The 26,389-nt window shown below is 33.5% G+C and overlaps 1 protein-coding gene across 2 annotated transcripts; it reads left to right on the top strand.

The window, feature by feature from the left end:
* Positions 1-645: 645 nt before the first annotated feature.
* On the top strand, positions 646-10,467 carry LOC123532349 (uncharacterized). Of its 2 annotated transcripts, none has more exons than XM_045313774.2 (7): positions 646-981; positions 3,257-3,327; positions 3,595-3,954; positions 4,592-4,947; positions 6,120-6,144; positions 7,327-8,358; positions 8,632-10,467. In XM_045313774.2, exons 2-7 carry the CDS (start codon positions 3,285-3,287, stop codon positions 9,207-9,209), a joined length of 2,394 nt encoding a protein of 797 aa, XP_045169709.2. In that variant the 5' UTR covers positions 646-981; positions 3,257-3,284; the 3' UTR covers positions 9,210-10,467. The 2 variants fall into 2 exon arrangements, with proteins under 2 accessions (XP_045169709.2, XP_045169699.2); XM_045313764.2 differs by having other exon boundaries at positions 3,196-3,327.
* The last annotated feature ends 15,922 nt before the right edge of the window (positions 10,468-26,389 follow it).

Here is a 26,389-nt window from a genome sequence, read left to right as displayed (position 1 = left end):
TTCCAGCACCGGCAAAAACACCAGAAATCCCCGTAGTAGGGTACAACATGTAAAGTAGCATTTTCATCTTTGTGGTCTGGCGCTAGTATTAAAAACGATTGAATATTCTTCTTGACAGGTTTATTTTACAAGTATATATATATATACATAACGATATTTTTAGAATAGAAATCAGCTGTCAAAGCACAATACACAATCTGGCGAAGTGAAACAGTTATGACGAGTTATTGTATGCCGTCATTTTAATATATGCGGATACCGGTCGAATTCTGTTCGTAAGTAAGTCATATCCGGAATAGATTCTTTGCTTAAATATAGTTACCGCGACAATTTTGAATTATCATCTTTCTATTATCACCAAGACAAACCATTTATTACACTGATTTAGTCAGCTTTGCGGTTTTTAGCGCATGTATAGTTGAAAATAATTTATTTGTGTGTAAATATATCAGTTGGAATAAGTAACACTTTTCCTTTAGTTTTCTATACAGGCCTTCTTTACGAAATTAATCGATTTGGTTATGCATTTTTGCGTTTACCATTTTTTCTTTTCTAAAGAAACATATCAAACATTATCTTTATTTACAATTAAGCATGACTAATTCATTGTCTTAATCGATAATTGTTATTCGTTTATTCCTTTTATTTCAATAGTGTTATTTTAGCAAATTGAATACATAGTTCTTTTGTATTCTCGTTATATTTAACAGCTGAGATGACAAAAGAAGTAAATCGATGTATACACTTGTATCGAATATTTGGAATGCATTCAATTATCTTGCATTGAACAAGCCTGAATTTTTCAAATGTCTTTATCTATATAATTCATTTTGCCAAATGTGTAATTTAAAAAAAAAGAACATTAAATATTTGCTTCTTCAAATAGCTACACTGTAAATCGGCAGGACGCGAATCGTAATAATTATGTTCGGGTGATATTTAGTTGCATATGAGGTTGAGCATTTAAGGACATATTTATAGGTAAGTTATTTATTTTAAAAAATACACATGTATCTAATGGTTCAGTAACCAACTATTTTGTTATTGATACATTTGGTTCTGAACCAGATTATTAAACTTGGTTAATTATTAAGATATTTACTGACAACATTTTGTAAACTTATGACAAGATAAACACATAAAGTGTCTATTGTTAACATTGTTGACAAGGTTCAATCGTATCTGAAACCATTATTTTATCTATGTCTATGCATTTATCACAGTGTAATACCCTCTACTATATGTGCTTAATATGTGCAGGTTATCTTGCTTGCTTGCGTGCGTGCGTTCGTATGTGCGAGCGAGCTACTCTGCGTTAATGAAACATAATTCTTCTGTATGACACTAAAAACTATTTGACACACACCAGGAACAATTCAATTTTACATGTACGTAAACTACCGTCTGTCAAGGTTATCAGTGGTTAGTGAGCTAGTGTGATCATCGTCCGTCCCTCGTGCCTTCTTCAAAACATTTACTGTTAACATTTTGGATATTGCGTTTTTGTAGCACTCTTCACAATATCTAGGTAAAATATATCACAACATCATGTTAAAATTTGAGTATGGAATATATGTTAATTGATTAAGGCTTGTGAGGGAGGTTAAAGTCGCAGCGACACAACTACAGGTCATGTGGCGAATTTTCAGCTTTGCTGGTGGAGGAAGACTCCAGGCTCCGCTCCGTGCATTATTTTCTCACAGGCGGGCACCGTCAGCCTTGTGTAATAACCTCCAGTTATTGAATTGTTTTACATTGATTACACATCAGCGGCCTAATTTCTTTCGCAATCTGCATGCAATCTACACAGAAATTGGCCATGCAATCTCGAAAAACTTAGATAATCGGAAAGTATGAGTTATGACACTTGTGGTAGTCGAATTATCATATTTATCGTTAGAGAACACTTTCTAGTAATATTAATACAACTTTCACAGAATCTATATTGACAATTCAGATCTTTTTATAATTGGCAAGTTTGCTATAATAATTTTACATTTTCAAAATATTATCTGCAACCGCTCTTGGACAGTCTTCATAAAACTTACATAGCGTGTAATATATCAATATTTCACAATTCTTTTACAAGTCAGAGGCCACGTTTATCGGGAGTCTTCGTTAAACATACACAGAGTAAGGCCACAAGACCATCGTCAGGTTTGATATGGCTATTCACCGGCTCTAGTACAAAATAGGAAACTAATGTACCCGCCTCTAAAAAACTGTCACTATGTCGCTTTATTCATTTATTTGAATGACACGTCGTTTCAACATAGTTACATTTTATCTATGATTTCTATCTCTAATGCATGCGTAATTAGTTTATACAAATTAAAATTGCATATATAGTACAAAGGCAGTTTTCAAGTGCGGACTAAGTTAGAAACATCGGCTGCAAAATCGGTCTTTATTAAAAATCTTTATCGAACATATTCTGATATTTCAGTTAGTTATAGCTTTTTTACTTAAGGCCTTTTTGATTGGTCTCAAAATACCATCTACCGTTATATTTCTAAAACGCTATGTATCATATGTTTTTTTGGAAATAATTTTTCATTATCATTTTCTTTGTCTCGTGATGATGTCTTAGAATATGATTGTCGTGGGCAACTTATTTCGAAAACTGATGTTAGCGCAGCCGTACATGGCTACAAGATTTCAACTTAGTTCGTTGATAGACAAACTTGCTTTAATAACTCTGTCATAATAATGCCACGTGAATATGTCTAAACTGAATTGTTTTACGTCTGCATAACAGACTACGGTTTGTAAGGAATCTTCATAAATCTTGTAATTACAGATTGATCAAACATGTTTTTCCCAAATAACTCCAAAGATTTGATTTTTCATTTTATGAACACATTAGAGATCAGATTTCTTGGGGGTTATAAAAAAACTAATATTGAATACTTATAAAATCCAAGAATAGTTTGATCATTGCCAAATTCACTTCAGTAGTTCCAGAGTTATGGCCGTATAATTGGTCAAATTAGCCGTATTACATATTGTTAGCATATTACAGACCTCATTTCCAGTGCAACCTTCGTGATAGTCGAATAGAATGAATATTTTAGCAAGATCAAGACCAGTTAAATAATGGACAGTTATGCTCAAATAAGACAAGATTTATGGCGCTTGGAGTAGTAATATGCAATATATAAAAAATACTTGAGAATACATATATTTAAAATCTAGGTTACTAGCTGTGACCATTATCTCAAGCTGAGTGAAGTATTACCATCATTCTTTTATAAAGATATACAGCGAAACCAAGAATTAGAACAATGGATGAAGAATCGAGCTGGCTTCCAAGCAATACATTTAATGGTAAATAATCAAGTTATAACCACATCAACATGTAAAAAAGACTCTATAATGTAGTCACATGTTAAAAATATTTCATTATATATGTTTGATTTAAAGATAAGTACAACTTTCTGTAAATGTAGTTGTTATTTTCTTGTTAATATTCTTGTTAATTTGTTTGTTTGTTTGTATACATTTTAAAAATATTAAGATCTACGGTAGAGTTATTACAGCTGATATAAAGATGTTTGTTAACTTTTTTAGCGATCTTTACGCGTTTCGTTTCAGGTCTAGACCGTAGGTTAAATATGGGAAGTACAATTGTACCAAAACTTGGTCAATACTCTCCTCGTATCCTAGGAGTTGTTGGACCTTTTGTTAGAGGAACCGACAATATGTTCTTTGTGACTGCTAATCATGTTATATCTCAACACTGGAAGTATACAGACGAAGATACTGAAACCCGGGATACTGAAACCCGGGTTTTACTACTTATCGACAAGCTAGATAAAAACTACGAAGCATATGACTGTGGACGAGTTGTTGCAGGTAGAAGGACTGGTAGCATAGCAGCCCTGATACAAATTAATCAAGATTTAGTGGGAAAGACAGAGGAAGTTTTGAAAACAGGAAAGTTTCCATTTGCAGGTTTGACTCCTTTTTATATCATAAGAAGTGTTGAAGATTGTATTATTATTGAAGACGTTGGTTGAATTGACATTGTCTGTAATAGGGAACGAAAGAACAATGGTTGATGATTTAGTGTGAAAGGCTAACATGAGATAAAAAGAATCTTATATCGGTGTCTTTTGAGTCTATATATTCAATAGATCCTTTTTATTGTTCAAAATGTATGTATGAGAGTTTAGCTGTCAACACGAAGTTATGCTATGTTACTTTACTATATTAACACATTCAACTGTAATGAAACAAAAAATCCTCATAAATGTCAGCTTTATTATGTGTATTGAAACTTAGATGTGTTCAGATAAAACTGAAATGTAACATGCTGATCAGGTTTGCTTTACGTTGACGTCTGCTCATTCAAGAAATAAACAGATCTTCAATATGTTGCCTTGAAATTCTGCTATTTCTGAGTCATTAAGGTGTGCATATGAAGTTTGGTCTTTACTACTAAAAAGATGAAAGAATAGTGTGCAGGTATCAATTATTAGAATCTATACTGTTAAATGAAGTTTCAGTCATACAGCTTCTTTTAAGGAAAACAAAGAATGCTATGGGACATTCAGACATTTATTGAAACTATTTCGTTTACATGTTTCAGGAATTAGTCCAATAAATTTCCCGTCTTATGACAATAGGAATTCGCGGAAAAGGACTCAAGTATATGTATTTGGAAAACGAATCAGAACAGCCACAGCCAAAATCATAGTTGATGACAAGAGAGGAAGGATCATTCTTAAAACGGTTGAATATAACCTTTTAGAACCAAACGAGGGCGGCGCAGCGGTCTTCATTGTGGACCGAGATAATATCCTACACTGCATGGGTATATATGTCTGCGGATTCGAGGATAATGCACGTCAATTTGTTATTATTCCGATAGAGGTTATACTACAAAACCTGGGACAAGAACTGGGACAACAATTAGAAATAGTTAGTTTCGACAACAAAAGAAAGGTACTAACATACGTGACAAGAACAAAGCCCTTACTAGAAGCCGTTCATGAATTATGGCGGGGGGGGGTGCGGGGAGGGTGTATTATGCATTCAGGGTGCTTATACGAGCTCATTGAATAAACCACACCATTTCATAGGCAGCAAATATTACTCAATATGAGAGGCATTTCGTCAAATAATATTGACGTTTTTCATTCCATCATCTAAATATATCAACTATTGCGTTATCCAAATTGATAAACATGTAAACGAACAAGACTGACTTAGAGAAAATCGAATGTGCTTTATGTAATTTACTATGAACTGAAATCATAAATGGACTAGATTCATATTTCAGAATGCATTGGAACAGTAAATACATAATTATTGAAATTTCGTGAATCCATTTGACTGTGTAATATGTGCTATAAAGACCATGTGACTGGCTTATTCAGATTAATCCCTTTCAAAGGTTAATAGTCAAAATCAAGTAGGTGTCAAGTAGGTTTTATTACCATACTTACCAAGCAGATTGTTACTTCAGTAATAGTTGCATAAGTATCATTGAATATCTAGCAAGATTAACCCTGAAGTATGTGCGAGGGATTGATATTTACTATTTTGAGTTTTCATTTTTAGAACATAAATTCACAAGTAACACAAACATATACTGACAACCGCGTCACAGCTCTTATATTAACCATCAAATACTTTTTGTTTTGCCTAAACTACGGGCAGTCCAGTAGTATGTAGGGTGAAAATAAATTACTGAATTTTGACTGAGAATTTAAATTTGATCAGACAATACTGTTGAATGATAAAAATGATCAAACATAAGCCTTTCGTACAATTTATGCAGCTTAATACCTTTGACATAACTCATCAAATAGTTCAGCAGGACTTAAACTACCAGAGCAGGCATTATTATGAAAACTTACCAAAAGAAAAAGCCGATATTTTGATGCTTGCGTCGATTTTTAATCTAGCAAAGATGTCTAAGTCTATAACAAAAGTTAATTGTTTTCGAATGGATTGATGAAACAAATCTTGGTTAAAAGGTTTTGTTTATACAGTAATAAATACAACTTCGAAAAGGAATTGCAAAATCGCGGTTAGTGGTTCTCCACTTACTATCTCAGTATACGTGTTTGTGTTTTATTTCTTCCGTAACATGGTTTTGTTTTACTTTTTAGGAAACCAAGTCTATATCATCACTAGGTAAGAGTTAAACTTTTAACTGCCATTATGTAATTTAAAGGCGAGTGTTTTGTTTTGAATTGGTCCTATTTTATTAAGGGATTTTCTGTAAAAGGACATTTGGAAATTTTCCACAAATGGCAAACAATCCTTAATTAATGTAGTCAAATATTACAAATTAATACTAAATACAAATCTATTTCTTTAAAATTCATGCAATAAAAAAGAGGCAATGGACAACATTTTTCTTTGCAATTTTTGGACATATCTTAGCAGAAAACATAGATACGTGCTTTACTGTAGAATCATTTAATTTCGTGGACATGAAATTTCGTGGTTTTGGTCAAAATGGCAATTTCATGGGGATATGAATTCGTGGATTTCAACTTTTGAACATAAAATGAATGGGAATTTTACTTGTTCGTTGGAATTAAATTTCGTGGATTGACTCAACCACGAAATCAACGAAAATTAGTCACCCACGAATATTAATGATTTCACAGTATATTCCCTAACACTTTTCAAATTATGGAGACGAATTCCAAAATTTCGTATGTCTTCTATAAACATGCGACAGTTTTAATTCACTGGTATTTCTGGCATTAATAATATCACGCATTCATAGGGATCCATATGGTCATAGGCCTCCAAGAGAATTTTAAAATACCAACGAGTTGCAATTGAAGTGCACTTATCTTCCTTCTGCTGCCAATACAAAACGATAGTAAATAATCCTTTAACCTGCCACCACCTACAAGCTGCGGGTTCTCTTGTCCATATTCTGAAAATTCTGCTTCATATTTGGAAAGGCCATGTGTTCCTCTAACCAAGCCCAATAGCAATAGAATAGTACATGATCAGTTTGTCATATATACTGAAATCACGAATCTCTACCGGTTACTTTTAGGGGTCCTCCGTAGCCAAATAATTGACATGAGCTATTTTGAACCACTGGTCCCTCGCCACATAATTTGGGGTATATAATTCTTTCAAGTGAAATAGCCATCGGAAGGTCGTTGGTTCCACCTAGATACTCATCTGTACTAGAAATAATGCCTAGAAAGGGGCATATTTGTTCTTCCTCTGGAAAGTCGTTATTTGACCTTAATTTGTGTCGACACAGCAAAAGCAAAAATGTACTTATAATTTCAGTGTAATCAACAACATCCGTTTTAGTCAAAACGATATGGTCGATATTTTCAGATCATACTCGTTTGGAAATAAATGACGTAGAATATGCAAGATATTGGATGGAAACAAACACACTTCCGGATCAAGATACTTTGAATACCTTAGCTAAAAAGTTTGGAAGGAAGTCAGAAATTGTATGGAAAAATTGCTGCAAAATTAGTTCCTACATCAAAAACCAAAGTAATAAGATAATAAATGCCCTGCCAACATACAGACCGGAAGATCACAGTAAGATTATCTTCGTTATCATCTTAAGGGATGAAATAAACATTAAGGAGAGAATTAAATATTCGACTGTCGAAAAGTTTTTGGACTCTGAAAAGCACCGTTTTGGTGAAGAAGGAAAATTTGTCATGTATGATAAACTGTATGAAGAAGCACATTTGTCCGAAGATGAAAACAAACGTGTGAAGAATTGTATCGACAAGCATGCTGACAGTTTAATGAATAATCATAAATTCTTAACTGTCATTACTGGGAGCCCAATAAGATCTAAAAACTACAGGTCATCGACTCAGGAACTTAAAAGGGAAGTGTGCCTCGTCTTGTATGTTTTGATCAAAGGTTATATACCAATCGACGAAGAAGTCTTTGCGACGCATTACAATGACGTTGGTATCGATGTTAGAGAAGGTATGTTTAGTCCGTTCGGGTTAACAGCCAAAAGTTATCACGAAAACTTGCGGTTAGGATGCCAGATTGCTCGACAATTACTCGGAACTGTTGGAGGATTTATTGAATATCCAGGATATGGCTTATGTGGCCTGACATGCGCGCATGTTCTGTTAGATTCCACAGAAATGAGGGGTTTGACAAATGACCCCAGAGGTACAAAGGAATGGCGAAGCCCGTCAAGCAACGAGTATGTATTTCAACCAGAAAATGATGTTGCATTAGCATCCAGATATGGAGTTGACCTTTTTGTTGGTAGGCTTGTTAAAGCCGTTTATCGAAAAGGTGGTGGCGGTCAAAGTGGCATGGACATAGCTCTTTTTCAAGTTGAACGAAGATATCCAAATTCGGGTGAATTTCCCCATTTACAAGGTTATCATTTATATTTTGGCATATTTGTACAACACGATCTGCGTATTGATTTTCTGTTTTTTACCTGCAGAACAGGTGGTCTGTTACATTTCTTCTTCAGTCTAATGTTAGAATTGATTGGAAAAAAATCCGTTTTACCAGATATAAAATGTTACCGTAATGCAGAATTGTAATACAACATTATACAGAACACCTTTAAATTTTTATCGTAATAAAATGTATTTATAAAGCTAATATATAAAAATTCTATATGTATGTGCATTTTCATTACAGACGGCAGTAGAACAGAAATGAAATTTTGTTCTGGCTTGTCAGTTGGATGTTCAAGATTGAAATGTGGAGCTGTCAGGAAATTTGGCGCAACCTCTGACAAAACCGATGGCACCGTTGTTATGGAAGCACCATCCCTGTCAGTCAAATATTACAGAACGTGGGAGCATTTAAGTGACTTTAAGATGGTATTACATAATCTCTTAGAAGTTAAAACATTATCTGTATCGGCACAAGGTGAAAGGGTACCTTTTGCGGATTTTGGAGACTCTGGGGCACTAGTATTCTGTGATGGCCACGACGGCGAGATGCTTTGTGTCGGAGTGGTAGAAGGCGGTATTTCGACGGACACTGTTGCTGTCATGCCAATTATGCCGATACTGAATGAACTGAATGTTCCAGGATTCAAAAACTTTGAACTTGAAAAAATGCGAGGAGATATCGACGTTTTAAAACAAGCGATTGAAAGATTGAAAGAAAAAGATAAACACATGAAGGATACTGTCAATCACACTTTCCAAGAATTAAAAAAACAGATAGATGGAATTCAAAGAGCAGTTCAGCAACTAAGTAACAAGTAGTGCAAGTAAACCATACATGTATGTAGCGGTTTCGATGTGTAACAGATCGACGGTATCTAAATCATAAGAAAACTTTAAAACGTAAGTGAAATTCCAAGACACAGGTTATCAAAGTCACTAAATATCTTTGCCTCAGCATAAAAACTGGTTAACAGCTTCTTTATATCAATGCAGTTAACCGCTTTTTGTATATCAATGTCTCTGGGCGTAACTAGTCTATGTGCGTAAAGACAATGTGACAGAATGACGATGACAAATTTGGTATGATACCTATTTATCAAACTCAGATTGACGCGGCACCGATTATACGGACGGCAGGCTACCCACATAAACATCAGTTTACAGGATCACTCAGCAATAAATAATGACTAGACAACATACTGGACATGATTAACATAATTATTCATATACTTCGGGATGATGTGAAGTAGAAAACGATAATGTGTTAAATACCTTTTGTAGATAATTAAGTTCTGCTCAACCCGGGGTTACAAGGCGTGGATTTAAACATGAATTTCAACCACCGTCCATGAGCAGGCTCGGTCAAACCTAGCCTGCAGCATTTTCATTGTGTCATGTTGGTCGACGGGTGTAGTTTTCCATTTTTTATTTCATATTAATTCATCAACATGTAGAGGCAAAATAAAAAATTTATAACGTTTTGGTATCAAAATAGCCAAAGTGTACAATGGAATATACCCTGTAATGATAAATTCAAAATTGATAAACTAATTTTAAAAATTTAAAATGAAATGCCATAACCATCCCCGGAGTGTTTTAGAATATTAGGTAATTTCAATGGAATTGCCTTATATTTAAAAAGAAATCAAGGATTAATCTTGTTACGGAAAGGGTGAATCAAACGATACGTATACGTGTGTATACATTGTATGTGGCATTGTAAACTTTCAAAACAAATTGTTTACATGATTGTTTGTTTTGCGTGTTATAATATGCAAATAACAATGCAGAAGTTTCTCTTTTGGTGGTCAACAGTGACTCTGTATACTGTAGTGACTACATTAGTTTTATGCAATTAATACTGAAGATGAGTAAAAAGAGATTTCATTCCACACGGATCAGCAAAAACACAACATTATGTACAAAATCTATTTTGCCCATATTCTATAATTAGTAATGACCCACTTATGTTAACACCGATGACATCACACTGTACACAATGAATGTCATATCATGATTTTGGATTGTTATTCCATCTTTGTAATTTTTCTAAATAAAGATTTTTAAATTACTATAATTCCTCCTTAAACCTGTCTTATTCAAACGTGGCTAATGCAATGTAAAATGAGGGACAATCTCAAAGTTTTGATAATTTAAATATTTCTTTCCTCGTTAGCAATTCTATATCTTTTTGTAGGCACTCTTATTATTTTTAATACAAAATAGTTATATTAAATCGGATGAAATCATGCAAAATGTCAAAGTTCCCTCTGATATAACTGCTGTCTTTGATGACCATTTGTTCCTAGAATGAACTGAGCCAAAGGTATTATTTTAAACGCAACATCCCGGTGAGATATCAATGCTTTCACAAAACCAAATTGTATGTTAAACAAATTCTATCGTCAACAAACATGATACAATGGTAAATAAAGATAAAAAGTTCATTACCTACGGTTGCAGATTGTTGAAAAGGATAGATATATGAAAACGTGTTGACGCATTTATAACTGTTGATTACCTTTGCTAAGTTAAGGCCATGTTTTTCATATCTATGTATACTAATTATATTAGTTAGTCACTAATTTGATATTATTCCCGTGCTACATTGAAACGCAGATTGGAAAAAAATGCTGTTCTACCCAACATACTGTTGCGCAAGCACTACACTCAAAGATATTTATAATCGGTCACCTATGATTTTCATTTATTTCGTTAAAGGTGGTCAATCACATTTAAACAACATTTAATGACATTTTTTACTTTTTGTATATTCTGGTAGAGAATTATTTAAGGAACAAAAAGACCGATTACATAGAGTTAGATTCCTATTTGAAATGTATATTTTATTATTTTTATAAAATTTTGTAATTACTCCCCTTTAATATGAAAGTATATAAAAAGCTGGGTATTTCTTTTTATTTCGATACAATGTCTAGTTTTACATTTGCATTTGATAGACATATCAACTATTGAACAATCTGAACCAAAATGCAAGTTTTAAAGTTGTGTGTAGCTTCTGAATTCATTTATTTCCAATCTATCTTGGTTGCGCAACAAAGATAGGCAAAGGGAGGTAATAATAATTTTTCAAACTTGCGTTTCTAATGAATTCCATCTAAATATATAATTTTTAATGCAAATATTTTTCAAATATATTACAATATGTCTAATATTTATACATTTCCTTAGGCAAAGTATGTTTATCAAATTTATACTTATTATAAAATAACTCTATCTTGGTTGGGCAACCAGGATAGGAAAATGAAATTTTAAAAATACCTCCAGTGAAAATCTACTTTGTATTAAGTATTAAGTGAACATAAATGAGTGTAAATGATCAGATGCTAAAGTTTCGAACAAATCCGTTACATGGCCAAACAAAATCTGATTATCCACCTTTAAGACTACGCTGAAAATAAAACAATAAAGTATGCTTGACTTAAGCCATTTCAATGGAAAATTACCCTCAAGAATGAATAGCATATGGAAACAAATGTGATCGAGAAAATTTCAGTCGTATAATTTAAATATTAACAGAGACCGATTATAAAAGTCTATGAGTGTAGATCTCACTTTAGGTGCGGTGGATTTATATTTGTATTTGGTCATGTTAAATGAACATCAAATTATATTATTGTATAAATACTCAAACAGTAACGGGGCCTCCATGGCCTCCGTGGCCGCGTGGTTAAGGTCGCTGACTTCAAATCACTTGCCCCTTACCGATGGATTCGAGTCTCAGTCGGGGCGTTGAATTCTTCATGTGCTGGCTTACGGAAGGACGGTGATTCTACCAAGGTGCTCGCCCGTGATGAAATAATGCACGGAAGGGTCTTCCTCTACCATCCAAGCTGGCCATATAACCTATAATTGTGTCGGTGCGACGTTAAACCCAACAAAAATACAACAAATAAACAATAACAACATCCCTTGCAAAGGACCGAGAACGACACCGTGAGCCTTATAATGGCTATAGTATATCGTTTGGGTCGAAAGTTTTAAAAAAATGAGAAGACGTTTAGACATAAATCAATGCTCTTAATTCACTTATCAAGAACAAACTAAAACAATTTATATGTAGATCAATATTTTTCTTAAGCTTTAATTGCTAATATAGCTTACGGTAAAATCGCATTTTCCCCGTATTTCGAAACGAGATGTTTTTGATAACTTGTGTATGAATGCGCGTTATAATAAGTAACATTTCAGCTCGAGCGAAACAAAAGTAGGTAGCTGTATAAACAGATGAAAAATGAAAACAACAATACGATTATAAAATGCTTATTAACATTTTGAACGGTTTGACAAGAGAAAGTAAATGCAACAACGGTATCGTAATGATAAATCGTATATGTGCGTACTACTTTTACTATATATGTGTTTGTCTGATCAATTATCATTATGCAATGGCATGTCCTTTTATTATTATTATTATACCAGATTTATATAGCCCCCTTTTCATGATAAACACGTTCAAAGGCGCTTTACATATACTGCAGCCACACAGGGTGCGATATTCATCCTCTACTAGTACAGACACAGAGCGATCTGACCAGAGGGACAGAGTGAAATAAAGCCCCCAGAACAGACAAAGAGAACTTTTTAGATACAGACGTGTCTGGCTAACTTAGCCTAGCTCTTTGCGAATAGACAGTCTGGTTCGTTAACGTGCCCGGTGTATAGCACCAATACACGCGAAGCCGTCTTTCCTGGGAAGAACCAGTACAGGCCTCTAGTTAGGTGGGAGACACTTAAGAGCATCTCAGAAATTTCCAGTGCCTGGACCGGGATTCGAACCCCGGACCTCTGGATTGACAGTTACCACTAGACCACCGGCCCACCTTCCTTTACTACTTAAACAAAATAGACAGTACTAATACAGCAAGTGAAATTACAAAAGCATTTGTGATATTGTAAATATTCATCTTTAAGCCGAAATTTGTTACTGTTATTATTCACGTATCAAGCGACCATTCTTATATTGTTATCATTCACCTGTCAGTCGACAACATGTTATAATGTTATTATTAACATGTCAGCCGATCATTTGTTATATTGTAAATATTCACATATCAGTCGACCATTTGTTATTTGATTATCTAATTTGTTATATAGTAAATAAAGACTTAAAGATGAAGAACTTTGATCATCTTTCTTTCTTTTCTTGTATAAATATAAATTTACATTGTACTTTGTTATAACATTGATGGGCATTTTAAAAGTCCAAGATGATATAGTTATAGAAGTTTTCATAACACAAGCATAGGAAAAGTAGATATTTTACAAGTCTATCTGTTAATAACTGTTGATTTGTGGCTCTTATATGAGTGTATTAACGAAAATATAGTTTCCATCCTATCTTATTTTGCGGCGGAATAAATATTTCCACAAGATAAGCATTAAAAGCGCCCATAACACAGGATTGGTGTAATACGTTTACATCTCCTTTTTTTATTGGATAATTTGATGGGTTATACGTACAAATCCGATTAATATATCCAGCTTAAACTCTAATATCTTCTAACGATACGCTAGTTCCTCGTTAGACATATTTTAGAACTGGACATATTATAATCTTATTAGTAAGGGTATAAAGTAGTAATGTGTGAGGTCATTTTAATGATATATGAACATCTCCTTTCAAAATAATCAAAATACAGAACGTCTCATCCGCAATAAGCCAGTCTTAAGAGACTCCTGGGGCAATATATTGTCTTTGAAATACTGTCAGATATATTTAAGGTATAAAATTCTAACGAGTAGTATGGCTGTAAAAGCAAAGAAGTGATGCCAGACAAGATAATCCCCTAAAATACAATTTAAACAAACTATGGTTATCAATCTGATAAACAGCCACCTGGTGGATGACTTGGCAAACACAACGTCTTGGTTTTTAGTTTCAATGCAGATTATTTTGATTGATTTGGAGTATATGTGCAGACTAAAGAATGAAAGTAAGAGAATGTTCATTTGATCAAAAGCAATGTCATCATTGTCGAAATATAAAGTATTCACGATTCGATATTATTGAGGTTTTGTGATTACGGTCAATATTAGGTCATGTGCCTGGTGCTGTTTTAGGGTTATTGTTTTAATCGGACGTGTTTGTTGGATTTATTGACCAAACTAATGTTGAACTACTGACATAAAGAAATCCAGTCACGTAGTTTCTGTTATTCATTTATATGAAAACATGTTTTAGGAGAATATCTATATTTAAATTAAAGAAAGTTCTGGAAAACGATATACTTAAAGTACAATACAATGACATATACAAATTATTGTATCTTATACCTTAGGAAATTGTTTACTATTATTTTTCAATACTTGTCTATAATGCAATTCCGAAATATGTTTTTTAAAGTTATGTAAAGAGTGGCAAAATCCTATATGTTCACAGCAGTTAGAGATCCTTTAACCATGAAAGCCTCTGAAAACACATGAAATGGAAGGAAATTGTTTAAGTGTCTGTTAAAAAAAGAAGAAAATTTACATGTCCCTTTAACATAAGACGTTTAATTGCATTTTTGATTGTGACACTTGAAAAAAATTGGTAACTCTAATGGTCATTATCACGTAATTTTTTATAGTTCACCGAAATCAAAACTGAACCAAACGAATTATAGCCTCTATATGATGATCTTAGAAAAAAACGCACCAACATTTCATTAAAACTGACAGTTAAGCAAATTGTTATAAATGCATATTTGTAAAGAAATTCCAAGAATGCAAAATTTTATTAACAACAGACATAAGACATATTCAATTAAATAATTTATAACAATTCCTGTTTTTCCAGCATTTTAAAACTTATTTCGACTAAACAAATATCTCAAAATACTCGACATGGAAAAGTTAAGCCTTCAGTTAAAGGCACTATCCCAGCCAGCATGACTATATCGGCCCGATATAGGTATAATGTCGGAATGTCGGCAAAATGTGCCGATGTAGGGTCGACGTCGGGCCGTTGTGATCGCGTGAGTGAGTTAGGTTTTACGGCGAATCGACACAAAATGATCATATATCGTCAAGATCGGACCGTTGAACTGCCGCAAAATATTGAAATCGGTAGATCGACATCAATCAATGTAACTATTTCGTAAGTCGGATTGACATCGGGCCGATATTGGATTTTCTAATATAGCTATATTTTTCAAAATATTATTGATAAACGTGAAAAAGTAATCTAATTGTTTATGTGTGATAATTTATTAAGCAAATATGATGTATGCCAGAATTAATCAAACTAGGTTCCAAACAAAATTTGTAGACGGTATTTATCAAAATTTTATATGTAATAAAGGGAGGTTATAATTAAGATGCATTTTTTATTTTATGTAGAATGCCGACAACGATATGATCTGCCAATATCGGGCCGATATCATTTTGATGCTGGCCAAATATCGTTTGCCAATGTCGGACCGATGTCATTATGATGTTGGCCCGGTATCGTCTGCCGACGTCGGGCCGACATAATTCCTATTTGCAGCCGATATTGGGCCGTTATAGACAACGACGTCGGTTTGATATCGGGCCGATATAGAATGCTGGCTGGGATACAAGTTAGCTAAAATGTTATATTCTTATACGAAATATAAATCAGAAGACAAAACATCGATACGTAAATTGAAATTATAGATATACGAGAATATAGCAAACATTAAAGTCTTTTGGCTTTTGATGGAATAATTATAACTTGATTTATAATAGGAAGATAAAATCAAATTGATTAGTAGATCCCTTTGACGTGTCAACAGGACGTCATCATACAACAAGGCAAATCATATACTTGACAACACAGGAAAACAGAACCATAGATGTATTTCCTTCATAATGATTAACTATTCAATTCATAATACCAACATATTAACACACTATTTACATTAACAAGAACAACTGCCAATCATTAAATCCAGATAATCTGTACAAAAAAAGGTATATGACCAATTTGAGAAACGGTTAGCGAACAGCATGGATTCTGACCAGAAGCGGATGTAACCACATGAATAAGAACCAAACCGAAAATGCGATGTATCTAAATAATCTTTATTAGATAAGAAAATTTGAAAGAGAGAAAAACATTTGTAAAAATGTTTGAATTTCAAAGATGACGATTATAAATTTATTATGTTGCAATCTAATAAACTGTAAAAAAGTATCAAATTAATATGACTGTGTTGAAATAATTACCTTGATGGATGTGAATGTATTAATTTACCTGACATGTGCTTTGGAAATTCTGTGATGTAGGCAGTATAATGAATTATTTTCTACTTGGCCTTTGGTTACTTTATGCAAATCATAATACGAGGTGTCTGATAGATACCAATATTTATGCAGCTTTAATCGTGCCTCCTGATTTATGTAAGATATTTCCAAAATTTGAAAGGCTTTACATTTTATGTCAGTAAAAAGTAAAAACAGAAAGCGGCGATATCCTTACATTCCTAGCTCAAACAGGTAACAATTTTGGTAAAGGGTTATAAGAAACATTTTTAGAGTTTTCAGTTCGAACAGTCATGGTAAAGAATAACCAAATGAGCATTTCTATGAAATTATTTCAAAATAAGATTTGAGGCTAAGAGGAGAATTCTTGTGCAGATCTCTGTTACCCAAGACTTTCTATTTCAAACTTAGGGTTCTATCTTTCTATTGACTACATTTGCTTGACAATTCAAAGACAAATAGCTTAGTTTATTTATTTTATAGAAATGTTGTTAGAATGTTGCCTGTCTAGCATTTAATGTTAGCAATTACAGGCACGGAAAACGGATAAACCAGTGTCTATACATTGAAGAAAATACAATGTTGTTTTCATAAAAGGCAGTTAGAAAGGATTTTTGCTCATTTTTTAATTAATATGTCATGTTTAAATACATATATTTGACGAAAATCATGAACTGTAATAATGTTTAATAGTTGTCCATTTGGTTAAATGTTCTGTATAAATGTTATTATTATTATCATTATCCAAAGCAGCAAAAGCACATTAATGTCAAAAATTAAGAAAATATCTTGCATACTGGCTACAAATACAGCATACTGGCTACAAACACATCAATTATACATCTTAAACGATTTTAAGTTTCATGATTCTGCCTTTCAATGTGCTGTATATTATGTAATTATGAATAAAGGTATAAACTGTATATAAATATGGTTTTAAAATCCGTCAGCCGTTCGAACGTCCGATTATCAGTTAGTAACATTAGCGGACGGTCAATCTAAATAGTTTTCAAAAAGTTTAAATTCAATTAAATTCAATCCGTCTTTAAACATAGTTATGATCAAAGCGTTCCAAGTTGATCCTTCTTTTCAAAAATGCACCAAGTCTATAATCTCGAAACCAAAGTTTAACACAAAGGGAGAAGGCTGGGTTTGTATTTGCTACGAAAGATAAAGCTATGATTCTTTGTAGACATTTTACTGATTGCAGGTTAGTGTATTATGTAATACATCTGTAAGTCACATCATTAATATTCAAAATTGTACAACCAAATGGTGGAACGTCCAAAAGTAAGGCGCTTAATGATTAATGGTGTACTGGAGTTTATCTAATTTCTAATTCTTGTATGGAAAGAATAGCTAGCAGAGACATATGTCCGGGGAGCGTCGGAGGCGTATGTAAAACCATGTTTAAAATGCCCGACCGCATTATATCTGGGTTAATACTCCTCAGAACTGAATGAAACTTCACACGTACCTTCCCACAAGATACTAATATGAAATAAGACAATGCCTCAATCGGGAATCGTTACAGTCCATCAGCTTGCCCAGAAAAAAATGCGTTTGTATCAATCTAAAGGTAGATTTTGGAATAAAAAACAATACCGCCCATATTTGTACTGATGTGCAAGACGTTGCGGTTCGGACAAGTTATGTGGACGCTTATTAGGCACAAAGAAAAGGTGTATTCTTCCAAAAAATCCAAAGTCAGACGCTCTGTGCACGTGCCGGAAGACCACAATTTTTAATTCGATAGTATATCTCATTCGGTATATATCGAATGTAACCGTATAGGGATTGATCGACGAAAGTCGGTAGGATCGATTCCCTACTTAGAGAATACCCAGGTCGTCATTTTGATGAAATAATTCCTATTTTAGCATTTAGATGTTTTTATTGAAAAATGAGTCATTTTTTAGCTCATCTGATTTTTTTGAAAAAAAAAAAGATGAATTGTTGTCATCACTTGATCGGCGTCGGCGTCGACGTGGCCTGATTAAGTTTTATGTTTAGGTCAGCTTTTCTCCTAAACTATCAAAGGTATTGCTTTGAAACTTGCAACACTTGTTCACCATCAATAGCTGACCCTGTACAGCAAGAAACATAACTCCATCCTGCTTTTTGCAAGAATTATGGCCCCTTTTGGACTTGGAAAATATCAGATTTCTTGGTCAACTTTTCTCCTAAACTATCAAAGCTATTGCTTTGAAACTTGCAACAGTTGTTCTCCATCATAAGCTGATCCTGTACATTAAGAAACATAACTCTGTCCTGCTTTTTGCAAGAATTATTGCCCCTTTTGGACTTAGAAAATCAGATTTCTTGGTTAAGTTTTATGTTTAGGTCAGCTTTTCTCATTAACTATCAAAGCTATTGCTGTAAAACTTGCAACACTTGTTCACCATCAAAAGCTGACCCTGTACAGCAAGAAACATAACTCTGTCCTGCTTTTTGCATGAATTATGGCCCCTTTTGGACTTAGAAAATATCAGATTTATTGGTTACGTTTTATGTTTAGGTAAACTTTTTTCCTAAACTATCAAAGCTATTGCTTTGAAACTTGCAACTGTTGTTCACCATCATAAGCTGACTCCGTACATCAAGAAACATAACTCTATGAAACATAACTCTATCCTGCTTTTTGCAACAATTATGGCCCTTTTTGGACTTAGAAAATCATGGGTATGACAATTTTTCTATTATACATAAAAATCAGATGAGCGTCAGCACTCGCAAGGCGGTGCTCTTGTTTTAAAGATGAGCTAGTATCTAAATAGCTTGGAAACTTAAATTAAATAACATAAAAGCAATCCCCTATATTGTAGCTCAACTCATCAAAAATGTTCCTTTCTGTTGTTAAAGACATTAACTCAACATGACGTAAGTCCGAGGACCTATTGCTGTACGCCCGTCGGCGTTGACGGCATGTGTAAACATTATGTTTACTATGCCCGACAAGGTAATACCTTGGTCATTATTCATAACAACTGGATGAAACATCATGCATGTCTTCCCCCATGATCATACCAGCTGAATGACATAAATTTCAAAACGTTTTATCATTTTTACGAAACTATGTCCCTTTGTGTACTTCTTTCTTCAACACACTGTAAGTAAGTACTTCAGCAAGTACACTTTTAAACAGAAACATCACATATCCCTTCACACATGACTCTCACGTTATAATACAAATTGAATTACATATGCTCCATAGTTCATATGCCTACTTTGTTTACTTTTTTGCTTACCTTAGCACGATGTCTCGGATTTAGCTATTGTGATCGATCGCCGTTCGTTCGTCCGTCCGTCTGTCCAAACTATTCTGCTGATGACATGTACTCTGCAACTACCGATAAGAATTGTACCAAACTTGGCCAGTATCATCCTATTCCTTTATCAAGTTTGTTCAAATGTTTTGCTTGGCCCTTTTAGGGACCGCTCAAGTTAAAAATAGAAATATATTTAAACGACTTCTTCTCATGAACGACTTGATGGATTTTAATCAAGCTTGGCCTGTAGCATCAATATAAGATCCTCTCCAATAATTGTTCAAATTGGGGCGCTTAGACACTTTTAGGGGCTGATAGAGCTAAAAATAGAAATACCTTTAAACAACTTCTTCTCATAAAAGGCTCGACTGATCTCCACCAAACTTGGCCAGTAGAGCTAAAAGTGGGAAAACTTTTTAACAACTTCTTCTCATGAACCGTATTATGGATCTTCATCAAACTTAGTCTGTACCATCATTATCAGGTCCTCTTGTAGTTTTATTCAAATAGATGGGCGCTTGGTCCCGTTTTAGGAGCCCATGGAGCTTAAGATTGAAATGACCTCTTATGAACCGCTCGATGGATCTTCATCAAACCTTGTCTTTAGTATTACTGTAAGGTCCTTTGTCAAGTTTCTTTTAATGGGGGCGCATGGTCCCTTTTAGTGGCAACTAGAGCTAAATATAGAACTACCTTTGAATAACTTCTTCTCATGAACTGCATGATGGATCTTCATTAATTTTGGTGCGTAGCATCATGGTAAGGCCGCTCCTAAATTTGTTCAAACGGGGGTACTTGGTCCTTTTAAGGGCCACTAGAGCTAATAATAGAAATACATTTAAACAACTTTTTAAAAGACTAGTTGATGGATCTTCATCAAACTTGGTCTTTAGTCTCACTGTAAGGTCCTCTGCAAAGTTGTTTTCAAATAAGGGCGCATGGTCACTTTAAGAGGTAAATAGAGCTTATGTAGGAATACCTTTAAACAATTTCTTGTCATGATGGGCTTGATGGATCTTCACCAAACTTTGTCCGGAGCATAACGCAAAATCTATTGAATGAATCTTGCTCTTGCTAGAACATTATTCATGCAGAGGAAGTGCAGTGCAAGGAGCAATTTCTACTTTCCTTACTTTTCTTGAAAGTTTTGGAAGGAATTTATATAAAATTTTCCATCATGATAAAGAACATTTTCTTAGATGATTGTCCTTCAATATCCAAAGTTTGGAGAAATTATATTATTGGGAAAAATTTCGCCCCGAATAACCGGAAACGCCAGTCTGATATGCAGGAATGATATAGTTTGCAAAACGAAAGGAACATTATTAATCCGAGTACGTCCTTGCAACGTCGAAGATGCTGCATATTATCCGACAGATTCTGTTTAAAACTGTTTACAACTGGATTGGTAAGGAGTACATTTATCAACTGTCCTTTTTCGAATATCACGTTTTTCGTTTCTTTTTTATTCAGAAGAAACTGAATTGCTTTGAGATTTTTATGTCACTGAGATCCGACATAAACTTCTTTATAGTTATACTTAAACATTTAAATTTAGTAACCGGACAACTTGTTGAATCTTGTGTGGGAAGGTTTCTTGGTCGCCGGGAATTTACGAATCTACAACATGAACGGTTTTATATGGTCAATCTAAGAGCAGAATGTTACTTTATATAAGACAAAGGTGATCTGATAACAATATAAAAACCTCAAAGGTTCATTGCCAGTCGAAAGCGCACACACCATAAATGAATTTGTTGATCTGCCCCTGTGGCGACTGTATGCAAATAGCCATTTGTCTTGCCAATCATTATAAGATGTACTAACGGTAAGTTTCGCCATGGTATCTGAAATAAAAGAAAACAAATATTATAGCTCGGGAACTTTGGCATTCTAATCAGGTTTGTGACATAAAGGTTTTAAAAGTATCCACTATCTTTCTTGAGGTTTAACAGGCCAAATATCGTACAATTTGGTTTTTAAAAGAAAAAAAAAATCAGCGGGAAATTTTACACCACATAAGTTCATGTATGTGTTTTATAAGTTTTGATAACTTTTAATTGGTGACTTTCATAATAAAATAGACAAATATTTGATTTATACATCACAAATAGCATATTATCGGAGAAAAATGAGAAGAGGCAACTATTTTAAAGAGTAGTAAATTAATATAAAATACGAAGACAAGATAGAACTAGACATTATAAACTATGTTGAACGTTAACATATAATGTTAATATCCACTCGAAACCCCATTTTATGTAATATTCAAATATGTTAATTTAAAATGTAACAAAGTGGTAACACAAATTACGTTAAAAATTAGTTTGTATTTTTATGCATTATATATTCAAATTACATTATTTATGAGTGACAAATGAAGTGTCTAATAAGTTATTTCCTTACAATGTGTGCACAAAGAAGTGACTGGGCCGTTGGAGTCAAGATTGATGGAATCGGTAATTAGTATATAAGAGGTGGATCCCTGGCCGAGCGGTTAATATTGATGACTCGAATAACATTCCTCTCAACGGTGTTAGTTTGAAACTTCGCTTATGATCTAGAATTCTTTCATGTAAGGAAGCCATCCAGGTCAATGCCCCAAGAGTGAACTCATAAAACATGTTTCATTCATACAGACTGCATACAGAGAAAACATCAGAACTATTGAAGAAATGATATATTCAGATAAATGACAATATCTACGGAAAACAGAAACAGTCGTTTATGAGTAACGATGATAAACGAGTTTATAAGAAAGCAATTGCCTAATTAAATAACAGATTACTTTGATGTATGAATCGACTGGAAGAAAGAATTCTTCGAAACATGGCTGTACTCTTAAGCAAACTTAAAATCATGAACACATCAGTTTAGGTTGACAAACGCTTTGTCTGACACTTCACTCATCGTTGCACAATCAACGTTTACAGTTTTAAAGCTACGTTGCGCTCAGTATATTTAGCAAGAATATTTTTATATCTGAAAATGATAAGTAAGTTTAATAAATATAATAAAAACCTGTTAAAATACCAACAGATATCAATTTACAGAGAGAGCTGAATACGGTCTGCGTAGCACATGAATAAGGGTGTGATTAGCCGATCGATAACAATTTTCTAGGTAGTAGCTGTAATTATTCCTCGTAGAAAAATCGAATCAAAACTGTACCCCTACGAAACCTTTGTGAGAAAATAAAAGAGGACCATTTAAATTGTTTAAGTGTCGTGTTTAATTTTGCTATTGGCAAAATGTTACATAGATGATAATAACACAAATGATATGAAAACCTCATAAACTTCTTGTCTTATTACAATTCGCCGACCATCATTTTTAAAGATATTTCTTGTTTTTCTCATAATTTTTTATACTACCGATCGTAACACGAAATGCATATTTTTTTTTAACATTTCTTTGTTTTAACAGAAAATCGCTGTTACTTCTTATTGCGAACCTGTAACAAAATTCAACGCCCGAGGTGGATGCCCCTAAGTCCTATCCACGAAATAGTTTTCTTAAAATGCACTTTGAGAGAAAATATACGTTCTATTAAAATTATGATACACACAGTCTACTAAGGATATTTATAGTAAACAGAAAGACAGAATGTTTGCGAGTAACAATTACCAAACGAGTTCATAACAATAATAAAATCTGTAAAAAGATCCTTTGGAAGCAAGGTTGCAACCAAGAAGAATAATAGCAGACTCGGTTTGACTGGGTCTGTTCTTGAGAAGTAACAAAATGTACAACACCTCTCACGCCCCCTAGCACCGGCAAAAAGCAGTTTTGACAATGACGCTGGCGCCGAAAACTTTTACAAAACAGAGATTAGTATGCTGTGTTAAAGGGCTGGGAGCAGAAAGAATTTTGTGATGGTTCGACAATATAGAAGTACCTTTGTTAAGGGAAGCTACTAGTGAAATCTTTTATGAATTTAAAAATGTTTGACGTTCATACAGTTTACACCTTTACACAAACTTCAAATGAAAGAGGGGTTACAACAAATCGAACATGTAGAAGAAGAACGGATTGCAAAACAGAAATGTAAATAAATGTTAAGTGCGTTACGAAACCAATACCTACATATGCATGCAACATAATCTGTGAAATGGTCAAATAAATGCGATTTTACTAAAATGATTACATTTATTGATGTGAATATATTGAGTATGATAAACTAATAATAAACCGTGAACCTCCATAGATCATTGACGTTTGAGGAATTTAACAACGTATGTATGAATAAAGAATACAATTTTTGCATCATGTCATATGCCAAATCAGATTTGGTTCGCCTGTTAGATAACAATAAATGTACAAACTTGTTTGACTTGTCTATTAAATAACAATAAATGTGCAGACTTGTTTGACTTGTCTGTTAGATAACAATGATTGTGTAGACTTGTTTGACTTGTCTGTTAGATAACATGGACTCGTTTAGCTTATCTGTTAAATGACTACAATAATTGTACATACTTGTTTGCCTTGTCTATTAGATGACAATAATTGTGCAGACTTGTTTGCCTTGTCTATTAGATGACAATAATTGTGCAGACTTGTTTGCCTTGTCTATTAGATGACAATAATTGTGCAGACTTGTTTGACTTGTCAATTAGATGACAATAATTGTGCAGACTTGTTTGCCTTGTCAATTAGATGACAATAATTGTGCAGACTTGTTTGCCTTGTCTATTAGATGACAATAATTGTGCAGACTTGTTTGCCTTGTCAATTAGATGACAATAATTGTGCAGACTTGTTTGCCTTGTCTATTAGATGACAATAATTGTGCAGACTTGTTTGACTTGTCAATTAGATGACAATAATTGTGCAGATTTGTTTGACTTGTCTATTACATACCAATAATAAAGGATAACCTTTACAAACAAAGCTTCAAAAATTCTGATTTGTTGCTAGTACACATTAATTTTTCTAATTTAAACATATTCCAACGTCGATAAAAATATGGTTTGATAAACTGTCTTCTGTCATCGGAGAACTGTTTCGCATTCGAATAAATAATGAAATTCATCCCCAATTTTGTTTCTACAGGAGTTACAAGTTCTTTCTTGCATTTATTGGTATTCTTGACCAGTTTCCCGTTTCAATAGGTAAGCGATGATTCCTTGTTCTAAATCTAATGAAATTATATAATAAAGATACTTGTTGTGTTTGACTTGTCTACTAAATAACAATAATTGTGCAGAGTTTTTTGGCTTGTCTATTAGATAAAAATAATTGTACATACTTGTTTGACTTGTCTAATCGTGCAGATTTTTCAGATTTCATACCTTTTTAGATTTCTCAAATCCGAATTGGTTTATCTGTTAGATAACACTAATTGTACAGACTTGTTTGACTTATCTATTAGATAACATGTACTCGTTTAGCTTATCTGTTAGATGACTATATTTGTACAGACTCGTTTGACTCCTCTATTAATAAGCACTAATTGTGCACATTTGCTTATCTTGACTGTTAGGTAGATTAGTTTTGTTCTTTTATTAGCTCTGGTTGCGTAAACAATCTTTCTAGAGGTACAATATGAACAGATCTTAGAGGGAACCTTACAAGGGTGCTAAAGAGAAGGTTTGGTGATGATCCACTAAGTGATTTTCGTCTATTTTTTGGTCTTACGCCCTTAAAACCATTTTAACAAACTTGAGAGAGGACCTTTCCAGAATGCTCTAGACCAAGTCTGTTGTACTTTTGTTATATATTTCAGAGAAAAAATTTATTATAATAATTGTGGACGATAGGTGATGGACGCCGGCCCATTCATCTATACTAACAGCACACCTTGAACCTAAACGTACTTTCATTTTCATAGCTCTGGTCTGATTCATAAAATGATGGCATTTCAATGATTGTGAAATCTTTCAGATGTGTAAACATTTATACAAAGGATTTCCATTTTGCAATATTTCAAGTGTTTTTCTCCTAGGATGGCTGGCTTTAATATTATTACTTTACTATATTGTGAATTAAATTGGCAAAGTTTCGTCAACATATTACCAGACACCTCGAACTTAAGTTTGTTTCCTTTTTTCGCCAATAACTGAAATTGCATGTATGTCATATTTCAATGTTACTGTCAAGAAAGTTCCAAAAATCATATCGAGCAATTTCATTTTATACTTCTTGAAATTTGTCAGTGTATTTTACTAATTGATTGATCCATTTGATGAAATGTTATGTCATGTCATTCTTTTGAGGTGCCAATGACGTCAGTCAACAAAATTGTTAAGATAGATCTTACAGTATTAATTCTGAATGTATGTTTGCTTAAACTTGAAAAAAATATAAATCTGGTCTTGAATGATGTCAATTTATTTAAAATATATCTAGATTTTGTAAGCGTATTTTTTTATTTCAATATTGAAACTAAATAAATAAATTGAAGCTCAACATCAAATGAATTTTCAAACCAGAAATAATATAATTTAAAGAAAACAGTGTACGTCTTGCATGTCACGATCCAACATTTGAGGTCCTCGT

This window comes from Mercenaria mercenaria, chromosome 1 (genome assembly GCF_021730395.1).
Source record: "Mercenaria mercenaria strain notata chromosome 1, MADL_Memer_1, whole genome shotgun sequence".
Taxonomy (NCBI): domain Eukaryota; kingdom Metazoa; phylum Mollusca; class Bivalvia; order Venerida; family Veneridae; genus Mercenaria; species Mercenaria mercenaria.
Note: the sequence above shows the minus strand (reverse complement) of the source record. Positions and strands in the feature narration are given on the sequence as shown.